This window comes from Sapajus apella, unplaced genomic scaffold (assembly GCF_009761245.1).
Source record: "Sapajus apella isolate SASKATOON/1434 unplaced genomic scaffold, GSC_monkey_1.0 scaffold8, whole genome shotgun sequence".
Taxonomy (NCBI): Eukaryota; Metazoa; Chordata; class Mammalia; order Primates; family Cebidae; genus Sapajus; species Sapajus apella.
In genome coordinates, this window is record NW_022436948.1 from 32,272,701 (window position 1) to 32,294,967 (window position 22,267).

The 22,267-nt window shown below is 34.6% G+C and overlaps 1 protein-coding gene across 12 annotated transcripts in view; it reads right to left on the bottom strand.

Moving 5' to 3' along the window:
• ROBO1 (roundabout guidance receptor 1) overlaps nucleotides 1-22,267 on the bottom strand; it is a 1,106,753-nt gene that overhangs the window by 138,724 nt on the left and 945,762 nt on the right. For all 12 annotated transcript variants that reach the window (XM_032276635.1, XM_032276644.1, XM_032276638.1 and 9 more), the window contains one exon: nucleotides 7,935-8,092. In XM_032276635.1, coding sequence (XP_032132526.1) covers nucleotides 7,935-8,092 — 158 coding nt within the window. The remainder of the gene's footprint in view (nucleotides 1-7,934; nucleotides 8,093-22,267) is intronic.

Below are 22,267 nucleotides of genomic sequence, written 5' to 3' on the forward strand. Positions count from 1 at the left end.
TTTTACCTCGTCAGCATGGGAATGGGAAGTGTTAAATAGTTATTTTTGTTTTTGTCTTGTTTTGTTTTTTACTACATGACTAAGTTGTTCTCCTACCTTCATTATTGATTTTCAAATATTTAACCGCTTTTGAAAGAAATGATACATATAAAACCTTTCTATATATTTTTAGCTATTTTTTACTTACCTTATATAAATGTGATTTGTTATTCAATGCAACTCATACCAAAAAACAATTCATTTAAACCATCTAGAATTAGGCTGACCAACTATCCCCGTTCTCCCAGAGCTGAGGGATTTCCTGAGAAGAGAATTTTCATTTCTAACACTAGGGCCATCCTGGGCAAACCAGAGTGGTTGATTTTCCTATGTAAGGTAAAAATCTTTAGAAAAAGCTACTAAATATACTTGTTCAACATGTTAAAGCATACTGATGCTGTGAATTTATTTTCTACATTTTACAAAGAAGATTGATAAAATCTTAATTCAGTTATGCATTAAGTAGATAAAATAGAAAAATAATTACTGATTGGATTATGGCTTTGATGAAAACAAATATAAACAAATTCTTTGCACATCATCTAAATTATTTTTTCAATCAAGTAAAAACAATGTAGACAGAGAGAATATCTGTGACATGCTACTTTGAGGACAGTAGGAAGAAGAATAAACAATTCAAGCCTAACTTATCTCAAGGAATAATATGTCACTCAAAAATGCTTAAGTCACAAAGGCTCACACCAGCTAAGAATTGCTTTTCTTTTTTCTTTTTTGAGACGGAGTCTTGCTCTGTCATCCAGGCTGGAGTGCAGAGGTGACATCGCAGCTCACTGCAACCTTTGCCTCCAGGTTCAAGTGATTCTCCTGCCTCAGCCTCCCGAGTGGCTGGGACTACAGGCATGTGCCACCATGCCTGGCTGATTTTTTGTATTTTGTATTTCACCATGTTAGCCAGGATGGTCTTGATCTCCTGACCTCGTGATCCACCCGCCTCAGCCTCCCAAAGTGCTGGGATTACAGGTGTGAGCCATGAGCCCGGCCACCAGCTAAGAACTTCAAGCATGAAATGATGAGTGTCTTTTAAGCTCTTCTTAATATAATGAAATATACTTCAGTATAAATGACAGACAATTTAAAGAAGAAAATAATTCTGAAATTTCAGAACTGAATCTAGGCAGAGCTTAATATTTATACTGTGTTGCCAATGTGTTAGTTTTTACTACATTTTATTATATCTATACCAAATTCCCCAAACACTACATTAATAATATTTTGTTTAACTCAATTTTTTTATTTGTTACATAATATCTCATAATTGCTGACTTTTTTCAACAGTAACTTTTGAAATGTGTGTAGCTGATGATATTAGACCCTGGGTAATTCACAATTTGGACTGATAAGTACAAAGCATATTCAGTTGAGTAATTTACTGATTTATAATATCCTTTTCAATATAAATCCTGCTTTTCCTAAATGCCAAATGATGACAGTTAATTGTTTTCTTTAGAAAACCTCTAATATGTTTTTAGGTAAGACTTCTAGTCTTCAAAATAAAAAAAATTAGGTTATCTGAGCTATAATATTTAGCTAAATTTGACCATTTCTGTGCCATATTTTGTGAAACTACTCAGCTTTTCAAATTTAAAAATAGTTGTTATGTTATATATTTCAATACAGAACATAATAGGGACTAGCTGTTGAATATGCCAAACCCCAGTTTGAAGACCACCATAACTTCCACTGCGTGAACTACTCTCTCCAAACCTTGATTATTAAAGACAGTACTTCATAGTGGAAATTGAGAGATACTGTCATCCTGAGTCAAAATTTGCACTGACAGCACAGCAGAGTTGTTATATAAGTTGCAGAATCTAGAGGACCCTATAAAAAATATCAGTGAAAAAAATGCAAGTGCTCCTTTGGGTGCCCTCTCTTCTCCCACCAGCCAATTTAGATGTCATGACTGCATTAGCAGAATTTTTAGTATGTATTTGACAAGATTGCTGTCAGGATTAAATAGGTGAATACACATGAAGTACTTGTAATAGGGCCTGACACATAGCAAGCACTATATTATTTACCATCATCATCATCACCATCTTCTTCATGAGACTAAATTAACAAGTATAAATGTAGCCTGAAGTAAAGAAAATAGCTTAGGCATTAGATTTTCAAGTGGATAAAATGAGATGATATAAAGCATCTAATACATAGCAAGTTCTTAACATGCAATAGCTATTGTTACTATTATCTCTAAAAATTGACATTTATTTAAATTTTAATTTAAATTTTTTTAAATTTTTCAGATTAAAAAAGGAACTTGTTTTGAATTCACTTTCATGACAGACTTATGCTGAAAAGCTAAATACACGGCTTTCAATCCTAACTTGTAAGATTCAGTAAACATTTATATTATACATACTATATAGCAGACATTAAAAATTTACTATTGTTTCTGTAAATGTTCATTTACTAATCTAAAACAAAATTACTACTTATCAATTAGCAGATCTCATATAAATACATAAAACTATCATTTTTGTTAGAATACTGCTATTAATATATGATCTTATTTTTATCATATATTAAGATAAACTAAACAGTTGCTTTTGTCTCATTAATTATCACCTAGGTACTACTGGATACCTTAATATTTTATTTCATAAATACATTTGTTTTTATGCATATAATAGTCAATAAGTCTTATTTATAAGCTATCTTCCATGAGAGATCCATAATTTCATCTCTATGCTTGCAATTCCTTCAGTTACCACCAGGAAGATGTTCATTTTATAGAAATCTAATACAGAGTATGGGAAACAGATGCCTGTAATTTGGTGGAATTGTCTGTGACCCAAAGGAACTGTGCTAATTTATAACAAACTTACCTTTTCACTCAGATAAAAATATTAAATTTATCTATGAAAACAAATATAGAATAAGGGACAAATTTTTAAACAATCTAGAGAAAATATTTGTGATGTCTACTTTAAAATTTTGAAGATTTTCCTTAATGTAGAAGGCAATTTTGGTTTTTAGATTGAAGAAAATAATTATTTTTTTCAATATTTGGTTATTGAAAAGACCAATCTTAACATTTTCCCAATCTTAACATTTTCTTTTTTCTACCCTAATAAAATATCCGGAACTTAAATGTAACATTTCTAAAAAGCTGTGAAATTTTTAAAAATCTCGTTTGTGAGGTATTTTCATAGACATCCAAAAGAACACTTTAGTCCTCCTCTGATTCAGCTGTATGATAAAATTTCATTTATTAACGATGGGTATGATTAAGTCTCAAACACATGAAGTAAATCAATTTAATCCAGCCTGCCAGTTAAATTACTTCTATTTCTAACTCTAAATATAAATATTAATGTCTAGAAAACAAAGAACACTGGAGATAAACATTGTTTAAGGCCTCTTTCAAATGATTCTAAGGAATATGTGCCAAAAAAGTTCTAAAAGACTCTCCTATCATGTAAGAGAATAAGAAAACGTTATTTATATATTCCTGGTTTATAATCATCAAGGATCTAAAATTTGGCTCAGAATCCAGGTAAATGTAAGAAGAAATGAATTAAGAACATAAAAAAATACAGGTGCAGCTACAATTCAACTACATATTTCCCGTTTTTGTAGGGTGTGTCTTTGTTCTCACAGCTGGGAGAGGTGTACTCTAAATTTGCAACAAAGAAAGCCACCACATTAAAGAACTCCAGAAATTCCTATAACCAAAACTGTAGCAATAAGCATGCAATCTTCAATTGCCTTTCATAAAGATATTATGTGCTTTAATCTTCTGTTCATCTGCACTCAGCACATTTGGCAAAGTACATTAACAATAGAGATGAAAACACTCATTTGAATATAAAGCTTAGGAAAGAAGAATCACAGGCAATGACTAATAACCAACATCTTTTAAGAGTTTATTTTCACTATTGAAAAAAGAATTGGAAATAATGCCATGTATTCTGTTCATGCTCTAAGTTTTTGTTTTAATTATTCAATTTCAGTTTTGCCTAAAGGAAGGAAATAAAACAAAAACAATTATGATCTAAGTAAGATCAGTGATTTTGAACCCAAACTGCTGATTTTTAATGTATTCATTTTCCCAAATGCATAAATGTGCTTTTTACCTCTAGTGTTTTATCAGTTCCACAGTCATAATTTATACAAAACACACAGATGGTCTTAGAAATAGTAAAAGTTTCAGATGTTACAACTTCCTAGCATATGGAACACCATCATGGATCATCATTTTGGCAGCATGTAAACGATTTAAAAGTTATTTATATATTAACATCTTGGCAAAATTTCACAGTCATAGGATTTTACAACTTTAAACTATTTGATTCCTTATTGTAAGTGGTTCTTACGCTGCTTAGAAGCTACTGATGGCATGGGGGAACTTGTGCTCTTCAATTAAGAAGATAGCATTCCCTTAGACAGCAAAAGCAAATGAAGATTCTATAATAAAAACATTTTGGCATAAACCACAAAATGTCATCTAGTTCAATATATGATACAACAGGGAGTTCCAAGAAGTTTTTAAAAATCAAATTTACTATATTTTAAACCGTCAATGTCACAAAAAAATTAACACATACACAGGCATACACACGAAATATAACATTTAGAATTAACTGAGATCTTTCAAAATGCAAGACTACAACCACAGTTAATTTTTTATCTAGTGTATGGAATACGACATTAAAAAGAGTTGTCTATGCTCCGTGTTTAGTTTTGATCTTTTCAGTCTGTCTTGAACTGGATCAATGAGGTTTTAACCCCCACCACTCCCCTGAAATAGCTCTTGTCAAGGTCATTTATGATTGCTCACCAAGTTGTTAAATCCAGTGGTGAATTCTTAATCCTCATTATTACTCCATCTACCAGCTGCAGTTGACTCAGTCACCACCACTTCCTTCAAACCATCTTTACCTGGCCACCCTTCTAGTTTTCCTCCTTTCTCAGTGACTGCTCTCTCTCAGTTTCCCCCGCTCTTTCCACCTCTTCTCCATGAGAACTAAGCATTGGACTGCTTTTCCTTTCTATCTGCAATAATTCCCTTGGTAATTGCAGTCTCCTGTTTTTAAATAACATGTAAGCACTGTTGACTCCCATATTCATTTAGCTATATGGCTAAATACTCCTCAGTGACTTCATGCAACAAAGATTTATTTCTCATTCATTTTACATGTCCATCTTGAGAAGACAGGGGTGTGGGATAGAAAGTTCTACACAGAACTCTCAGGGTGTCTTCCACGTTGCAGTGGCACTACCTAAATAAAACTAGCAGCTTTCTTGGTTGCAGAGTGCTAAAGACAGTACTGGAGTATTTAAATCACCAGTATTTAATTTTTTTAATGTTCACTCATTACCCATGAAGCTGAACAAGTCAAACAGGTCTGCCAGACAGCAAAAAAGCTGGGAAGTTGAGTCTTTTATCTGGCCAGGACAGGAGAACTGCAGAGTAATGAGAACTTGTATGTCTACCATAATTTCTTTTCTCCAACCTCAACCTCAATTCTGAATTTCTGACTCATGTATCCAACTGCCTATTTGACAATTATACATGGATATTGAATAAGTATTTCAAAATTACCATGTCAAAAACTAAGCTCTCCTGCAATCTATGGCATCTAAAATAACAGCCTCTATACCTTTTCAGTTTTGCAGGCCAATTAATTAGGAGGTCCTTAACTCTTCCTTTTTGCTTACAAACACATTCAGTCTGTCAGCAAATTCTGTTGCCTACTGCTTTGTAGTATTTTCATAATCTAGCCACTCCTCACTTCCTCCTGTCCTAACAGCCTAGTTCAAACCACCATTTGCCTCTTAGCCAGATGACGCTGAAAGCTCTCAATGGGTCTCCCTGCCTGTAGCATTGCCACATTTCAGTGTGTTCTCAAGGCAGCAGAGGGTTCTCAGCAGAAGCTTCCCACCTTACTTAGAAAAAAAGCCAAACTATCTGCAACACCTATAAAAGCCCACGCAGTTGGGGTATTATTAAATTCATAGCCCTTTTAAAAAGGCTATTTCCCTGATGGTATCTCCTATACATCTTTACTCATTCTGTTCAACCAACACTGATTGTTTTACTCTTTAGTAAACATGTTAAGTATATACCACCTTAGGGTTTTGTATTTAATACTGTGTTTGCCTAAAACACCCTTTTTTCAGATACTTGTATAGTTCATTCCATCATTTTTTTGAGTTTTTTTTTTTAATGTGAGGCATTCTCTATGATCAGCTTATTTAAAATTTCAATCCTACCTAAATTCATCAAACTTTTGACTACTTTTATAGGTCTTATTATAGTTTAACTTACTGTATGTTATATTTAATTATTTTGGTTTTATCTATAGATCCTTTATTTTTATAGTTCTTTTTACAGTTTAGTTTGCTGTATATTATACTTATTTATTTTGGTTTTGTCTGTATACACACTCATAAAATGTAAGCTCCAGTAGGATATTCACTGAGTTTTGATAAAGCTGCATCTCCAGTGCTAAGAATTTTGTCATTAATTTGTATTAAATATGAATAGGTTATCAGGAAAGGCATGAGGGAAGTCTGGGATAATTATGGGTTTAATGTGTTCGAATCAAAAAGAAAGGAAAAGGGGAATTACAGATAATGGTCATTAAATGGTCTAGAATATATTTTTTAAGGGCAAAATATTCTCATCTTCATTGTACATTAATCCAAAAGGAATCTGTTATTGCCAAGAAGAGAAAAATCTGTTTCTTCACTCTATTTCTCCCATGGTCTTTCTTGCCTTAATTAGCAAAAACTAGTGTTTCCACATATAGTTTCTTTTGTCATGTGACTCTGCAGCACCTGTTAACAAGCAGAACCAGGTCATCCTCATTCTAATCCTAGGAATTATAGAAATCCTTTGGGAGACTCATTCTAATTCAGAATTACATGAAAAAATGCTTAATTTTCTTTTAAGATCCCTAAAACTTTGTTTAACACAACCTTCTTTACTTTTCTCGCTATTAATTTTGTCCAAGCTAATCTACTAACTGGTTGCTCAGAAATAGTGCAACTACTAAATAGGCTTGTGCGGTCTGTGTTATAACTTTGCTCTTGTACATCTTCCGCGGTGACCTTTTCCTCATGCATACATTCTCGTAGGGAACTTTAAAACTTGGCCCGTGAATTCACAATGGACAGATATCAATGCGTGCTGAACAGAGACAATTGTAAAGGGAAATATTGAGCAACCACAACATCAATGAGGGCCTGGTGATTGAGGTGCTTTAGTCAACACCGTACAAGACAAAACAGGCAAAAAGTCATATAGAATCACTATTGCCAAGAAGAAAATGCATCATGACTTCGTAAAAATCACATATAAGTCCTTAGGGCAGGAATTTGAAATCCAATAAGCTCATCATATGACTTCATTTTATATGGAGATAAATTCATCATTAACCACCTTTCAAAATAAGATTTTATTTTTCAGAAACAATATGGAACTCTATAGATAGGACAGAAAAGCAATATTAAAAATGAGAAAAAAAAAACATAAAAAAATCTTGAAGTGGCTGAAGAGCCCTTCTGGAAACATACTATATAACAGATCTTCTTTAATAAACCATTTATACTGTAACACATGGAAATTTTATAAGCCCTGAGTTATGATGATAATGAAGTCATACATAAAAGTGTTAACTCTCACACACTAAAATAGGAATTATCGCTTTTCTTTTACTGATCTCCAAACACCATGCATTTTCCTCACTTATTTTCATGTCAACACAGAAAGAATTGAAATGTCCTTTTTAAAAGAAAAACTGAGTATGGGAGCTGACGTAAGCCTTTACTGAAACAACCTACTTCATTTCTCTCTTTTTTTTTTTCAGTAAAGATACGCATAGTTAGACCTCCAAATGTCCCCTGCTGTTGAATTAAATACTCACAGTTATTCTTTCATCTTTATCATCCAGTGGAGAGCCATCTTTCTTCCATGAAATCGTGGGCTCAGGATGGCCTCGTGGAGGCTGGCATTCCATGACTGCAGGCTCTCCTACTGCAACCATGACATCCGAAGGGTTTTGTCTGAAGTCGTCCCGAAGTACTGTAGGAACAAGATTAAATCATTATACTCAAAAGTGATATATACAGCCCTAATCGCTGAACTTCAGCAGGTGACATTCATTATAATTACAATAAACTACCAGTAATAGCTCTTGCAGTACAGCTTTAAGAATCTATATCTACTTACAGACATCTGCAATTTAATGAAGATATTTGGCCTTAAACATACACAGAAGGGATAATTTGATATTTTTCAGAGTCTAGCAGGTGAGCGTATTCCGCTGCTTAGTGTCCTCACAATTAGCATTTGGCTCATCTTTAACTTGCATTTCTTTTCTGCCTACTGCCTACGGTTTTTCTCATTGATGTGCTAATGAATATAACTGAATCCTCTTTTTATCTATATGATTCAACAGGATAATGCTTTCTATAATTAAATGAATTACATATACATGTAAACCTAAATATTAAAAGAAAAAAAGATACTTCCAAGTGTGAATTTAATTGAGATACATTTTATAAATATTTAAAATTAATGTATAAGGCCACATAATCATTATAATTTAAATATGTTCATTATTAAAACTTTAGACATATCTGCAAAGCCACTACATTGAAACTCATTGTGTTTTTCCATGATTACTGAGAATGTTAGAAGGCACCAATACAGATAACAGCAGGGCTACCAACAGCATCATTTTTTATGTTCTATGTTTTTGCTGTTTTTTGGTGTATATTATCTCATTTAATCCTTAACTTGTTCAGAATGAGAGACACTATTAACTCTACTTGTACTACTAATATTAGTCCCATACTGTGGAGGAACAAACAATTCACTATTGCAGTCTCAACTAGATACTTATATAATATTAACATATTGTAATACAGGCTGTATTTGTAAATGTTAGAATTAAATGTGGAAAAGAAACCAAATATATATTACAAAAATAGTTCATACAGTAAAATTGTCCCTAGTATCTTGATAACATCAAGAAATCATGAATTATTTGACATGTTAGTCTTAAATACAACTCTGTTGTATATTAGACATGCAATCTTGAACTTAACACTTTTGCTTCCCTTTTCACAAAACAGGGATGGAGACACATAATTCAGTACAAAGTCCAATAAACAGTTATCATTCCTCCACCCTGTTTTCCTTGATCTGATGTGTTAATATAATGTGAACTCTTTTGGTAATAACCTAATTTTACATGGTACTTAAAACATTTATTAGTATGTTAAGTGCATAGATTTGGATTGACAAACGTTATTTATCTTTTAAAAGCTATTAAATTTTTAAAAGAATATTTGATATTATAACTAGAATGGATGTCTTTTCATTCCACTGGCATTTAAAAGTGCTTTCATGGATGAAGTACTACAATGTAAAAAACTTATGCTCAGACTGTTCTTTCAAAAATCACTCTTAAACTTTGGTTTCAAAACCTCAAACAAGTTTAGGAACTTACAAAAACCTATATTTTTCTCTTGCTTTTTAAAAGTTTTCCTTCCTCAATTCCAAACAAGTAGATGTATACATCTGAGTAAGTTATCACATCCGTGAAAAAAAATCCCCAGTTTTTAATCTGAATATTGCCACAACTTGGGCACAGCATGACTATGTTAATATTTGGAAATTACTGCTTCAAAGAGAAGACTTTTTTTTTTCTCATCTTTGGAAAGAACAGTAAAAAGGAAAAGCAAAATAAATCTGATTGTTGCACCAAACTGTTTAAAGTCTAACTTCAATTCTATTCACTATTAATAAAACATGTAGACACAAAGGTTAACCTTGTTAAACTGAAAACTCCAGCTACTGTTACCACATAATAAAAGAACAGAGTCTGAAGACTTTCACTATTTATAAGCTTATGTTATTATTAGGTGTTTAAGAACGTAACAAAAATAAAATGTAAGGCTTGTAGAAAAAGCAAATGAATTGATCTTGACAGGCAGTATGTGCCGTTGCAGGATCACATTATTAATCAAAGATAACACCTCTGAAAAGTTTAACACATTTGAAACACCCCAAAGTAAAGTACTTTTCAAATAAAAGTAAACAATATGCACAATTTTTCTATGTGGCAACCTTAAAACCAATTTAGTAATACTATATCTTATTTACAAACTGAGATCATATCTCAAATAAACTAATGAATAATAAAATCTCTTGCAGAAATATCAAAGGTCTAAGCCAGATAAATCAAGTTTTTTTCACATTTATTATGCTATTTGATCTTTTATTTTTACAATATATAATGAAAAACTAACAAAGTGTAATCCATTAAAAATTGTTGCTTAGATTATGCTCATGTAATTATTTTTGCAGCTGTAAATCATAAAATTTTAGTATTGCCTATGACTGTGGGATATTCTGTATAAAGTTATTCATTCAATATTTTTCTTCTCTGTTTTAAAACTAATTTTTCTTTCTCATACTTATCCCAAAGATTTCCTTTTGGGGAAAAATAATATGGTGTCACATTATAAAACTATATCAAACTTTTAGTTAGGCTGTCCAGTTTTCAAAATGCATGTGTATATTTAAGTCATAATAATAAAAATCAAATTCAGATTCACAGCATTTTGGTAGAAAAACCAACAGCATCCATAAGTATTCCCAGATATGGATCTTTTGAAAAGCTTCTCCTTTAACCTTTCTATTAAGCAAATATATATATATTTTTAAATGTTTCTTGATTTGAACTGTGTGAAAATTTTAATTTGTAATTGTCAAAAAGTTTAATATTAATTTGGAAAGAGCAAGTAGTATATATGGTGTAATCAAATAGATGTCACCTAAAAAGCTATTAAACCAGAGTTCCCCCAATATTATAACTATCATATTTTTTTCATATTTGTGTAGTTTTATGTTATATGCACACTTTGATACATATAATTTAAATCAACAGCTTTTTATTTTTTTATTCTTTTAAATTAGAAAAACCCTAAGCTTCATTGAATATTTGAATCCTAGAAGGTTTTTTCTATAAAATAGTTCACAAATTGTACAAAACATAATAAAGCATATAATCACCTACTTTTTGAAATCTTTACATTAATTTTAACACAGTTCTCCAAACAAGTAAACATGTTTTCAGAAAAGAATTCTAAAATGCAGTAGTGTCTTTACAACTTATCTGGGTAATGTTAAGACAGGAAGCAAAGCAGAATATAAAAAATTAAACACAAACTGTTCCAAGTAATATGGAGGCTTTATATTTGCAAAACAGTCTTTAAGTGCATTGTAGGACATTTTAGAACTGAAACATAACATCACAGAATGGGCAGAGGTCTTTGACAACACATGATCCATCCCATAAACACAAGCAACCAAGTCCCAGGAAGCTTTGCTTGTGTTATTTATGAGAAGGGGACCAGAAGAAAACCCAGGTATTCTGATTCCCAATGAAGTGGTTTTTCTTTCTTTCTTTCTTTGTTTACCATGTCACTATTGTACTGTAAAAACGCAACTACTCTACCTAATCCATTTTATTTCCAATAAATTTACTTCACTATTGCAAAAGGGTTGACTTATGGTGATTGTGCATCACTGTGTTACAATCTCACGACTATCCAATCTTGGTAGGCTCAAGTGCACCTCAAATTAAACATGAACGACTAATCGTGAATATTTGTGAACTACATACAATGCCTTTACCTTCATGAATCATAGAATCTCAGTGTGGTTAGGGGCCTGATAGATGTGTGATCCACACATTTTTGTCTTAGAAATTAATAAATTAAGGCTCCTCATGGGGAAAGGATTATGCCACATAAATAATAATAATAAAGTCAGCAATATAATAAAGATGTTAGCAATGGCTGATGCTGATAGAACACTTACTGTGTAAGGAACCATATTAAGTAACAACTCATTTAATACTTATAATAAACCTATGATAAAGTGAATGCATTGGTTTTGATTCACAGATGAGGAATTTGTAGGATGTGGCAGCCAAGCTAGAATAGAGATTTCCAGTATGTAAAGAACACTTCTCTACCATGTTGTCTGCCCATCTGATCTTAACATAGTGTTTATAATTCTAAATACATAAGTATCATGATATAATTAATATTTCAGACTCTTTCTATTGTAACATAAGTGAGAAATTTCCCTCCTGACAATCATATGTTTGAATATATTCTGCATTCCTGTGTTTTTTCAGATTTTTTTTCTTGGAAGAGAACGAATTCTATTTCATTATTCATAACACATGACGTGCTAGTTTTTACCAATGCTTCCGTTTTTATTTCAACTGCAAAATGATTGAAAAAAGCTGTATAATAATAAGCATTTTAATTGAAAATGAGCAATTTAATTAGAAGTAGGTATCTTGGGAAAAATAGGGGAAGATATTATGCAGTCCTGGGATTTATCTTTTCTACTTCCATTGATAAAGACTACTTTATCAATGAAACCTTGCAGCAAATAGTAACCTCTTTTCAAGTAGAAAAAAAAATAAAATGAAATCCTTAAATAATAAGGTAAATTGGAGGAGAAAATAAAGAGGAGGTAAAGACAACTCTATAAATGCTCAGTAACAACCTGTTTCTGTTGCCATGTACCAATTTAATTGTTTTCAAAATTTCTAATCACATACCTAGCCTTTAATTTTGAGTACAGAATACGTTACTTACTTTTATGATACTCCTAGTTTCCTGTCTAAATACCAACTTCATGATGATGTAAATAAATGTAATTTAATATCAAAATAACTATCATTCTTTCATTTACCACATCTGTACTCAGCACATACATTGTTTCTGGCAGCTATGCTATAACTCTTGTATGTTCCTTGCAGTGAAGTATACATAAAATATTGATGTCGTCAAAAAACAACATTAATATTCACCTTTCTGGGAAAGGGTAATACAATAGGGTCTTAATGCAGGTTATTTTGAATTAACAGATATATTTGGAAGGCTGGAGAGCAAGCATATCATAAAGTCTTCTATAACTATTTGCATTCCTACTTTTTTTTTTTTTTTTTGAGACGGAGTTTCACTCATGTTACCCAGGCTGGAGTGCAATGGCGCGATCTCGGCTCACCGCAACCTCCGCCTCCTGGGTTCAGGCAATTCTCCTGCCTCAGCCTCCTGAGTAGCTGGGATTACAGGCACGCACCACCATGCCCAGCTAATTTTTTGTATTTTTAGTAGAGACAGGGTTTCACCATGTTGACCAGGATAGTCTCGATCTCTTGACCTCGTGATCCACCCGCCTCGGCCTCCCAAAGTGCTGGGATTACAGGCTTGAGCCACCGCGCCCGGCCTTGCATTCCTACTTTTTAGCTGACAACATTGCTCAGAAGAACGAAGTGTTGTTCTTTGTACAAATGTGTGGAAAATTCCTTACTTTTCTTAAATAATTCCAAACTTTAAAAAGATTCCAACAAAAAGATAAATTTACAAAAAACCCATTGAAGAGGAAAACTAAAATGATGACATGTAAAATAATATTCCATCAGGTATTATCTATCTTACAACACCATCTTCTAAAACTAAGGAATTTGTTTCTAAAAATGATGCATGCAAACATCAATTCTGTATAAAGTTATGGTTTTATCATAACTGTTTCCTAAAGGATGCACTTTTAATTTTAAAAACTTGACATTAAATTTATCTAGGAATATTTTACAATAATTATGTCATCTTCAACTTGTATTTTTCTTGTATCATGCAACTTTATTTTTAAACATTAAATTATGCTTTGGGTAAGATGCTGGAAGAAAATATACTGGTAGAAGCACTTTTGAAGATTTGACAAAACTCTTATGTTCTAACCAAGAAAGCAGTACTTTTATTCAAATTGTCCATTCTGAAAACCTGATATAGCAGATGTATGACAAATATCACCCAACATTATATGACAACAATGATGTGATATAAATGAATACAAGGCATCACTAATAGAATAAGAATTACCAAAATAAAAACAATTATTAACAAATTGTTTCTTTAGATAGCATATGATGGAGAAGCAAGCTAACTTAAATACAGTTGTAAGTTTCCGTATTCTGCTGGGCTGTAGAAATGGGGCCATGTTGTCTCTGGTCATTTAATTGTTAGAATTACATCCAGATTGAGTTCAAGCTTCAACTACATTCACATTTTGCAGAAATATGAACACCATAATGACACTTCCGGTATTGCAGAGCAAAGTACTCCCTAGTGCTTATTTAAATGGCACTAAGTCTTCTGGACAAAGAGAAGGTAAGTTTGGCTTAATAGGTTACAGTTAAAATTTGTAATGTGTTCCAGAGAAAAATGTACATCAGTAAGGTTCAACAGTTTTTAAAAATTTTACTTTAAGTTCTGGGATACAAGTGCAGAATGTGTAGGCTTGTTACACAGGTATACATGTGTCATGGTGGGTGGCTGCATCTATTCCCTGACATCTAGGTTTTAAGCCCCACATACAATAGCTTTTTGACCGAATGCTCTCCCTCCCCTTGCCCTTAGCCACCCCCCGGCTGGCCCTAGTATGTGTTGTTCCCCTTGCTGTGCTCATATGTTCTCATCAGAATCAACATTTAAATAGTTAATATTCAGCAGACTTGAAAGTCTTGTAGATCACTTAAAAATGTATCACCAAAGTAAGTGAAATGGCTAAAATTCTATGTTCTAACTTAAAGTTAGTAAGTTACTATATGTTTGCATTTTATATACTTTAAAATAATCTATACATAAAATATATTTATTTTAAAAGTTCATTATTTACAGGACATCATGTTATACAGTAATATTTGTAGATATGTATATTCATGAATCAGAAAACAGAAGTCTAGAATGTCAGAATCACAACACAGATTCTTTCACCATTCTGTGATTTTAACAGGTACATTCACAATGACTCAGTTATTTCCACTAAAAAAAAACCAGAGAGTTTTATACTCTTTCTTGATAGGGTTATTATGAAAGCTAATTATTTAATGTTTATACAGGACTTGCCATTTATATGGTGCATTACATCTGCAAAGAAGTATTGCTATTAGTCACTGTGTAAAGGAATTGCCAAACTTCTCAGCTGCCAGTACAAATGGAAAGGAGGACAAAGATTGCCATTGATGAGGATTTAAAGTGCCAGAGCAAAAGTCACACTCAGGAGTAGCCCAGCAGGGTTAAAAAAACACAGACAAAATGAGGATATCTGAGCTACAGGACCCTGATTAGGGCAAGACAGGCATGCATTCTTTCTTTTGTAAAATCCAACTTTTTACTTACTGCCTTGCAGCGTGATTCCTCAATCAAAGAAATATTCTTCTGTATTTATTGCCTGGCTCTTTGTATCTGAAGGTCAGCTCCATGAGAACATGGAATGTGGGATTATCCCCTAGTATCTCCAGTGTCCAGGACAACATCCAAGACATAGGGGGTATCTAGTAAATGTTTACTATACTTTCCATATGCTAAGTAGTAGATTTTAAATGGCGGCTTGTATTGGCAGGAGTCCTACACTTGTAGTGCTTAGGGTATAGGGAGGTAGACGCAGGTATTCAAATAGACACATACATACATATACAACTATAATTGTGATACATGTCATGAAGGAAAGGTATAGGATGCTGTGTGAGAGAATAACGAGAAACACAATTTAGATTGGAGGTGAGGGAATTGTAAAAAAGTAACAGTTAAGCTGAAGCCTGAGTAATGAGTAACACTTATCCTAGGGGAAGTACATTGCAGGCAGAGGAATTAATTCAGGTGAGGAAAAATCCTGGTACACTGTAAAAGTCTTGGATGCTGTGTAGTGGGACCAGTGGAGAGCAAAACAAGACAAGCTTGACAGGAAAGACAGGGGTCGGATTTGCTATGCACAGCAGCCATGACCAAGGGTAAGCTTTTATTTTAATTCCAATGAGAAGTCACTAGAGTCTTAAGAAAAATAGTGTTATAATGAAATTCTCATAGTTAAATGTTCATTCTAGCTGCTCTGTGAATGAATTGGAGAGGGAAATCAGAATGGAAGTGGAGGACAGGTGTGGTGGCTCATGCCCGTAATCCTGGCATTTCGGGAGGCAGAGGCTGGAGGATGGCCTGAGCCCAGGAGTTGGAGATCAGCCTGGGAAACATAGTGAAACACTGTCTCTACAAAAATGTTCACAAAATTAGCCAGGCATGGTGGTGGTCGCCAGTGGTTCCAGCTAGTGGAGAGGCTGAGGCAGGAGGATCACATGAGCCTGGGAGGTTGAGGCCACTTTCAGCCATAATTGTCCTACTGAACTCCAGCCTGAGCAATACAGCCAGACCCCGTTTCAAAGCATTAAACAAAAAAGAAGTGTAGAGACCAATTAGAAGTAATTGCAGGTAACATGGTGATGGTTTTATACCATTAGTATGATACAAGATTTGACACAATAGTGACAGATTGGAGGTACCTTTTAATGGTAAAAATCAAAATGATTTATTAATGGGCTGAAGTTGTCAGAGAAAGACATCAATAATAACACCCAGGTTTCTGATCTGAGTAACTGAACATGCCATTTTCAAGGTGCCAGGAGAACAGGCAGACAATATATAAGTAAATCCTTCTATGAGGAGGAACAAGAAAACATAAGATATCCTTATTTTCTAAAAATTCAAAACATGGTTTCAGAGTATAGAATCTAATATGAAAATTGTTTCATTGACTAAAAAGTATTATGACTTTAAATTCAGCCCCTTGATATTTAACACAAGATTGACTTTGAGCTATTTGGATCTATATGCTACCATATTTCAAATCTTAATTGTTAGCTGATAATATTTATTGATCAATTAATTCATACTTTAATTTGGGGATGACAAATTTTAATCTAGTTTGAACATGTATTTTTTAACTGAAAAACTCAAATATATCTGATACATTCTAAGTTTGTAAATGTATATATACAACATGTGGGGATCATAAATGTATATGTATGTATATGTATATGTGATATATATGACCACTAGTCATCGATATACTGTGATGCTAACACTTAGCACCAAATTATGGTTAAAAAAAAAAACCCACTGAGTTATTTTCAAAACATCGTGGTGCATTTCCTAGGATTGCCATAAACTAAGCTCAACCTGAGAGATAAGAAAATCAATACAATATTAAATGATATGAAATATCAATATTTAAGGACCCAAGAACCAACAGCATGTTAAAGATTATTATACAATTGGAATACACAAAAAGTTCACTGCATTTCACCTTCACATATGTAAAGCATATGTAAAATTCCCTGAAATTATACTGAATCTCCAAAATTTTATGGATTTTATTTGTGATTCAATTAGTCACTCATTCAACAAAAGCACAACAAATTATATTTGGTGATGGTAGCTAATAAGATAAACAAGACAAAGTCTCTGCTTTCAGGGCAATTATTTCAGATTTTTGTTTCTCTGGTGTGTGTGTGTGTGTGTGTGTGTGTGTGTGTGTGTGTGTGCACCACAGCATGTTTTGTTTAATTGAAATTTTAGAAGAGTCTAAATAGGCAAAATAAATAAAGGCGGTACTATTTTACTTTTTCATATGGGGCAGTCCTGAAGAGGAGTTCAGGTCTAGTGGTCCTGAAGAAAAGGCTCAAAAGTCACTAGTAAAAAACAACATAATGTGAATAATAGCTCATATAGAATCATAGTCCTTTTATTTTATTTCATTTTTTGGAGACAGAGTTTTGCTTTTTTCATCCAGGCTGAAGTGCAGTGGCGTGATCTCAGCTTACTGCAACCTCCACCTCCTGGGTTCAACTGATTCTCCTGCCTCAGCCTCCCAAGTAGCTGGGATTACAGGCGAGCACCACCATGCCCGGCTAATTTTTCTACTTTTAGTAGAGACAGGGTTTCACAATGTTGGCTATGCTGGTCTCAAACTCCTGACCTCAGGTGATCCATCTGCCTCGGCCTCCCAAAGTGCTGGGATTAAAAGTATAAGCCACCGCACCTAGCCAAGAATCATAACTTTAAATAATCTTAGTACAACGTCCCCCACTTCTACTCCCACTCACAATGTAAATGAGGACACATAGGTGATGAAAGGACTCAAGGTTGCACTATGAGTGACTCAACACACAGGATTACATCCTGCAACACATGTTTTCATGTTTTATTTTCATAAAGACACACATTTTTTTAAGTGCCTGAAAAACACTAGAGTGTTTTCCAATTCAAATATTTCCTGGGGAAACAAAGGCACACAGACACACACACACACACACACACTCTCTCTCTCTCACACTTCTTTACCCTCTCAATCCCACAATAGCAGCAGCTAAATAGGAAAAGGGTTAAAAGGAGTTTTCAAATTTTATGGAGCAGGGGTGGTGATGGTAACCCTCTGAAGGGGGAAGAATCATCACAGTTTAAAATGATCTCATTAAAACCTCCCTACTAATTGGGAAGAACCAGATAAAATATCTATTGAATTAAAAACAAACAAACTCTTCTCACCAATGTATCTTTGTGAAGCATAATTAAGGTTGCCAATTATAACATACCCTCCCCACACAACCCAAAGGAATATTTCAGTGATAGGAAAAACCAAGTCTAAATAGCATACACAGAAACACATGAATTAAACAAAGGGCTCTTTAATTGGTGACAATCTGCCCTAAATCACTTTTACTACTCCTGAACATAATAACATTCAGATCTGTTAATTCCTTGTATCTTCCCCTATCAGAGTCTGTCTTTGGCTTCAAAATAATGCCAAGTACCTAACAGAGCTTTCAATCTCCAAGGAAGATAACAAGCATACAATTGTGTAGCTGTGTGCCTTGCCTTTTCCTAACAAACCACATCCAGCAGCTCTGAAAGACAAAGTTTAAGACCTCCTCTGGCTGATAGCTGGACTCATGCTAACAAGCTCTGATTTAAAGTACTGGAGATGAAATTAGTAGAAAGTGAATCATTTTATTATTCTTATTAATGGTGCTGTATTTTCCAATAATTGTTTTATGTGATTATAAAATGTATTCCTCCCTGGGTGCAGTAGCTCACAGCTGTAATCCCAGCACTTTGGGAGGCTGAAACAAGAGGACTGCCCAAGCCCAGAAGTTTGAGACCAGGCTGGGCAATACAGTGGGACCCCTGTCTCTACCAAAAAAAAAATAGTTGGGTATGGTGGCATATGCCTGTAGTGCCTGCTACTTGGAAGGTTGACGTTGGAGGATTACTTGAGCCCAAAGGTCAAGGCTGCGGTGGGCCATGGTCATGCCACTTCACTCCAGCGTGGGTGACAGAGTGAGACCCTACCTCAAAAAAAAAAAAAAAATATATATATATATATATATATATTCTCAGGAAGTACTGGAAGCCAAAGAAAGAAATAAAACAACTCAATATAAATGATTGAGATGCCATCTCACGCCAGTTAGAATGGTGATCATTAAAAAATCTGGAGACAACACATGCTGGAGAGGATGTGGAGAAATAGGAACACTTTTACACTGTTGCTGGGAGTGTAAATTAGTTCAATCATTGTGGAAGACAGTGTGGTGATTCCTCAAGGATCTAGAAATAGAAATTCCATTTGACCCAGCAATCCCATTACTGGGTATGTACCCAAAGGATTATAAAACACTCTATTATTATAAAGACACTTGCACATGTATGTTCACTGCAGCACTGTTTAAAATAGCAAAGACCTGGAACCAACCCAAATGCCCATCTATGATAGACCGGACAAAGAAAGTGTGGCACATATACACCATAGAATACTATGCAGCCATAAAAAATGATGAGTTCATGTCCATTGTAGGGGACATGGATGAATCTGGAAACTATCATTCTCAGCAAACTGACACAAGAACAGAAAATCAAACACTGGATGTTCTCACTCATAGGCGGGTATTTAACAATGAGAACACATGGACACAGGGAGGGGAGCATCACACACTGGGGTCTGTTGGGGAGAGATAATGTGGGGAGAAATGCCAGATATAGGTGATGGGGGGATGGAGGCAGCAAACCACCTTGCCATGTATGTACCTACGCAACAATCCTGCACAATCTGCACATGTACCCCAGAACCTAAAGTACAATTTAAAAAATGAATAATACTTTATCAAAGTGAAGATCTTTAATTATTAATCAACACTAAATGTTATTTGTGTGTGTGTCCATTGTGTCTATTTTTAATATCAGTTCAAGGAAATAGAGTGTTTACAATAGAGGAAAATTCTGTGCTGCAGAAATCACAGCTTCAACAACTCCTCACCTGAACCTCACTCTCAGTATCAGGTGAGTTTACTATATACAAAACACCTGCAATCAACAATCAAGATGACTAACCCGTGTCCTGGAGAGTTACAAACTGCTTGTGAGGCAAGGGGAAGAAGCTCTTTTCCTGCTACCCCAAATCACACAGGGGCAGAGGCTGACATGTTTGCACCACCAGGAACCCACCTGCATGGCCTAGGAAGGCACTGCTGTGGGAGCTGTGATGGACACTAACACTGCTTTGCAAAAGGCACTGAAGAGCGCCCTCATCCATGAGGGCCTGGCATGTGGGATTTGTGGCGCTGCCAAAGCCTGAAACAAGGGACAAGCCCAACTTTGTGCTCTTGTATGAAAATGTGATGAGCCTATGTATATGTTAAATTGGTGGAGGTTATTGTGATAAACACCAAATCAATCTAATTAAGGCTGATGACAACATGATACTAGGGAAATAGTTAAGTATCTGTGAAACTGACAGGGGAAAACCTGTAAAATGGTTGGTTATCGGGTCGGGCGTGGTGGCTCACACCTATTATCCCAGCACTTTGGGAGGTCCAGGTGGGCAGATCACGAGGTCGGGAGATCGAGACCATCCTGGCCATCATAGTGAAACCCCGTCTCTACTAAAAATACAAAAATTAGCTGGGTGTGGTGGCAAGCGCCTGTAGTCCCAGCTACTCAGGAGGCCGAGGCAGAAGAATCGCTTGAACCCAGAGGGCGGAAGTTGCAGTGAGCCGAGATTTCGCCACTGCACTCCACCCTAGAGACAGAGCAAGGCTCCGTCACACACACAAAAAAAAGTTTGGTTGTCATTGCGTGATAGTTATGGACTATGATAAAGAATCTCAGGCCTTGGATGTCATCGAAGACTACTTCAAGTGCAAAAAGCCAACAAATAGAACGCTTGCTTTTAAAAAAAAAAAAAAAAAGAGTGAGCGAGAGAAAGAAACTCTGGTTAAAGTTGCCCCCTTCAAAGGTTCTGGTTTATAGCATATCATAAAAATTGAATTAAAAAATAAAACCATTTTGTGCCATTTTTATGTACATCCAATAAGCTATAAAGACAACCACGATTTGAGGCCCACTCTTGTCCATTTAAATATATGTATAAATAGCTGTTTTTTCAGTTGTAAATTTTACATTATTCATTTTTCTCTTAGAACTTCTACTTCCATTCTAATTCTCACCCAATTTTATCCTCATGCAATAGGCTTCTGTCTGAAAGATTTATTGTTTATTGATTATTGTAACACAGTTCATTGCTGCGAAATAAGGAACTATGGAACATTTTCTGTGTTTGCTGCCCCAGAGGTTTTCACACCTCTGAAAATGCACCACAGAAAGATTGAGACATCTAAACAGGACGCCTTTTACTTTTAATGTAAAAAACATGCAAACATGAACGGTGAGATAACAAAGGAGAATTCCACAACAGGACATTTTCAGTCACCTCAGTTTTAGGAATGATATTTATGGAGAGTGAGAATCTGGACAACATAAAACTACCATGCTGATATGGTATGGCTGTATTTCCATGTGTTGTGGGAGGGACCCAGTGGGAGATAATTGAATCATGGGGGTGGTTCCTCCATACTGTTCTCATGGTAGTGAATAAGCCTCATGAGAGCTGATGATTTTATAAGGGTAAGCCCCTTTTGCTTGGCTCTCACTCTTCTCTTTTCTGCCTCCATGTGAGACGTGGCTTCACCTTCCGCCATGATTGTGAGGCCTTCCCAGTCATGTCCACTAAACCCATTTCTTTTGTAAGTTACCTAGTCTCAGGTATGTCTTTGTCAGCAGTATGAAAACAGATGAATACACATGCCTATACACCTCTGAAATCTAAAGGTACTCTGATAAAAACACACTACAATGAAAAAACACCACTCTCACTAATTTAGTCATTTGTCATCAAAAATTTGGAAGCTCAGCTCTGTTATAATGGGAGTCAAAATGAACAGGCCTGCAGCCTGTATAGGACCTCAAAAATAAACATGAATTAACCTATTTGAACAAA